Raw genomic sequence first — 3,827 nt, 5'->3', positions numbered from 1 at the left:
GAGCTGGACATGGACACGGATCATTCCCAACCCCACCAGTTTGTTTTCCTCCCCCCAGGGACTCCCATCACTCCCAGTAAAAACAGTCTCGGTGCCACCAGGAAGATTTTATTCCCTCTCTCCAGGTCACCCTGGTGGGAGTTTATTTCCCTCCCAGTGGGGTCCAATCCTGCAGCCAGAGCTCCTGTGGGCTCGGAGCTGGGCACACAGAGCTGGGCACACGGAGCTGGCAGGGATGAGGTGGAGGGAAAACACATGAATCAGAGTGCCAGGGGAGCCACATGAATCACACTCTGTGTCAGCAGCCCTGACAGGCCCCACAGCATCTCTCTCTGCCCAGGGATCCAGTGCCAAGCCCCCGAACCCGCCCCGTGCCCAGTGCCCAGGGTGAGCAGGGCTGGGCTGGCACCCTGGGAAGGTCCTTTCAGCCCATCCTGGCTCCGTTTCCATCCCAGCAGTGGTGGGAAAACTCATCCCCAACTCCTGTAGGACTCAGCCTGGGGAGATGAGGTGGCTGCCCACGGATGCCCCACGGCCATGGGGGGAATCAGGTGCCTCCTCCCCACCCTGAGGTCCTTCTTCCCCAGCTCCAGGCCATGGGACCCACCCTCTGGAGCCCCCTCTGCCAGGGGTCACCGACCTTTTTTGGCCCACGTGGCCCAGATCCAGGTAAATCCATTATTGCACTGAGAAATCCAAGTCCTGCTTGTGGCTTCATGTCCTATTTTCCATCTCCTAAATTCAGCCCTCACTTCGGTGTCCCCAAAGACCACAGATCCAGGCCAGGTACCCACAGCCTGCAATTCCTCCTCTTGACAGTGGGGAAAATGGAAAATCCTCCTCTTGCTTCCATGTTTCTTGGGACCACCTCTGCCTACAAAGCCATGCCCATCCCTCCCCCCACCCCCCAGTGCCCTCCTGTCACTGGGCCATCCCTTGGCAGCGTCACCCTGACGGGAAATAGGGCACGTCGCTGTGGTAGTTGTAGTCGGGGCACACCTTCTGCACCAGCCTGTAGTCTGTGCTGTAGAAGGTGATGTAGATGCAGATGACTTTGAAGGGCTTGGAGCACACCCAGGACACGTGGCTTTGGGTGTGCTCGTGGTAGCAGGTCTTGGCAGGGTCGTAGGTGCACAGGGAGGTCTTCTGGGCACGATCCACCTTCTCGTACTCCACGCGGCAGTTGAACACCTTGGACTCCTTGGCCTCGATGAAGATCTGCTGCTCCAGGTCGAACTCCACGGCCTTGGTGGGGGGCACGAGGCTCACAGAGATGTTCCCGTGCCCCGTGGAGTTGTGCTGGAAGAACACGTTGACGGTGCCATTGCCGTGATCCACCACCTTCCCCGTGATCAGCAGGTTCAGCTTCACTGTCTTGATGTTGGAGTAGAAGTCCCCCCAGCCAAAGATTTTTTTCAGCTTGCCCGAGGGTGGCCCCAAGTCCCTCTGTGCCCTGGGGTGTGGGGTGTGGTGGTCCCGCTCCGAGGGGTTCTCCAGGATATCCAACAATTCCCGTGAGCTGCTCAGCAGCTCCAGGAGGGTCATGTTCTGCAGCAGGGTTGGGGTCAGGAGGGGCTTTGGGGACAGCAGCTCCCTGATCTTCTGCACTGGGGCTCTCTGCTGGCTCTGGGGTTCAGGCTGCTCTGCACCTTTCCCTGGATCTTCTGCACCACAGAGCACCTGGGCACAGGGAGGGTGGAGCGTGAGAGAAGGTGGTGGGGCCTGACCCCTGCCCAGCCTCGTTCTCCGGGGCCACCCCTTCCCCAGCCACCCCTTCCCTGGACACCCCTTCCCCAGACACCCCTTCACCAGCCACCCCTTCTCCTGCCACCCCTTCCCCAGCCACCCCTTCACCGGCCACCCCTTCCCCAGACACTCCTTCCCCAGACACCCCTTCCCTGCCCACCCCTTCCCGGCCACCCCTTCACCGGCCACCCCTTCCCCGGCCACCCCTTCACCAGCCACCCCTTCCCTGGCCACCCCTTCCCCAGGAACCCCTTCCCCAGACACCCCTTCCCCGGCCACCCCTTCACCAGCCACCCCTTCCCCGGCCACCCCTTCACCAGCCACCCCTTCCCCAGCCACCCCTTCCCCAGCCACCCCTTCCCCGGCCACCCCTTCCCCAGGAACCCCTTCCCCAGACACCCCTTCCCCGGCCACCCCTTCACCAGCCACCCCTTCCCCAGCCACCCCTTCCCCAGCCACCCCTTCTCCAGCCACCCCTTCCCCAGCCACCCCTTCCCCAGCCACCCCTTCCCCAGTCACCACTTCTCCAGCCACCCCTTCCCCGGCCACCCCTTCCCCGGCCACCCCTTCCCCAGACATCCCTTCCCCAGCCACCCCTTCCCTGCCCACCCCTTCCCCGGCCACCCCTTCACCAGACACCCCTTCCCTGCCCACCCCTTCCCTGCCCACCCCTTCCCTGCCCACCCCTTCCCCGGCCACCCCTTCCCCGGCCACCCCTTCCCCAGACACCCCTTCCCTGCCCACCCCTTCCCTGCCCACCCCTTCCCTGCCCACCCCTTCCCCGGCCACCCCTTCCCCGGCCACCCCTTCCCCGGCCACCCCTTCACCAGCCACCCCTTCCCCTGCCCACCCCTTCCCCGGCCACCCCCTCTCCTCACTTCCCTTCCCTCTGTTCCCTCTGCCTCCCCTCTGGCCGTGGCTTCCCGTGCCCTCATTCCCCAGGGATGCTCAGGAATGGGGGAAAGCAGCTGGAACGGGGCCAGTTTGCTCACACTGGTGCAGCCTGGCTGTGCCACCTCAGCACAGGGCACTGGCACCTGGGGCATCCCTGGGGACTCCAGGCAGAGGGTGCCCACCTTGTGACCTTCACATGGACCCCTCTTCCAACCTCCAGACCCTGCCATGGGTCGGGGACACTCGGAGGGCAGGGACAGGGTGAGGGGACAGCAGAGCCAGCGCTGAGTTCTGCCCCTGGGGTGATGCCCTTGGGCTCCTCTGCCAACTCCGCTTCTGCAGCCGGTTGGGACCCCAAAATAACCCCATCCAGGGGCTGGGGGTGCCAGGGCAGGAGGCAAGGGCTGCACCCCACGGGCCGAGAGAACCCCCCGGTGCCCCCCGCGGTGCCAACAAGGGCTGCCCCGGCAGAGGAGGCAGCGGGAAGCAGAGGAGGTTGGAGCCGGCCTGTGCCCCAGCCGTGCCCCAGCCGTGCCCAGGGGTGGGCCAGGACTGCCATGCTGGGCTGCGGGGAGGGCAGATTTTTGGGGTGATCGGGAGGTTTCTCCCCCCCAGCTCTGCCCGAACGCGGCTGCGAAATAGCAGAAGTTTTGAGACGCTTGTTTTTTTCCAGGGGATGGGGAGGGATGGACGGATGGATTTGGGGATTGGCACTGGCTGTCAACAACCCCCGTCCCTTCGGCAGCGCGACCCCCCGGTCCCTGCAGCCTCCCTTCCCTCCCTCCCCTCCCCTCCCCTCCCTCCCCTCCCCAGCGCTCACCAGCAGCGAGATGCCCCCCTGGATGAGCAGGAAGATGCAGCTCCGAGCAAGATGCATTTTCCAGCCGGTGCCGCCGCCTTCTCCGTGCCTCCGGTTTCGGGAGGGTTTGGGTGGCTTTGTCGGCTTTGGGTTGGGTTTTTTTTTGTTATTTTCCCTCCCTTCTTTTTAAGCGAGGGACGTCAGCGAGGGGAAAGGGGTGTCCCCGTGCACAGGCGGGTTCCTACGGCCCCCCCCGGCCCATGGTGGCTCCGGCTGCTCCCGCCCCGCTGTGCCGGTCCGGGCGGGGGAAGAGGCTTCACCTGCCGCTGCTGCTCGTCCTTGTGCCCCTCTCCCTGCCCCTCTGCCCCCTCCCTGCCCCTCTGCTCCT

At 64.7% G+C, this 3,827-nt stretch overlaps 1 protein-coding gene across 1 annotated transcript; it reads right to left on the bottom strand.

The window, feature by feature from the left end:
* Nucleotides 1–945: 945 nt before the first annotated feature.
* Nucleotides 946–3,562, bottom strand: NXPH3 (neurexophilin 3). The gene is made up of 2 exons (XM_071577472.1): nucleotides 3,461–3,562; nucleotides 946–1,680 (listed from the first exon to the last, which is right to left on the bottom strand). Exons 1-2 carry the CDS (start codon nucleotides 3,515–3,517, stop codon nucleotides 946–948), a joined length of 792 nt encoding a protein of 263 aa, XP_071433573.1. The 5' UTR covers nucleotides 3,518–3,562.
* Between the last annotated feature and the right edge of the window lie 265 nt (nucleotides 3,563–3,827).

This window comes from Pithys albifrons, chromosome 25, assembly GCF_047495875.1.
Source record: "Pithys albifrons albifrons isolate INPA30051 chromosome 25, PitAlb_v1, whole genome shotgun sequence".
Classification (NCBI taxonomy): Eukaryota; Metazoa; Chordata; class Aves; order Passeriformes; family Thamnophilidae; genus Pithys; species Pithys albifrons.
The sequence above is the reverse complement of the archived record's forward strand: the minus strand, read 5'-3'. Positions and strand labels throughout refer to the sequence as shown.

Excerpts from the sequence above, each read along its gene's own strand:
- NXPH3 (XM_071577472.1), bottom strand. The coding sequence starts at position 3,517 with ATGCATCTTGCTCGGAGCTGCATCTTCCTGCTCATCCAGGGGGGCATC. Across the intron at positions 1,681-3,460 it reads AGGGGGGCATCTCGCTGCTG|GTGCTCTGTGGTGCAGAAGA; the intron begins GTGAGCGCTGGG and ends CCCTGTGCCCAG.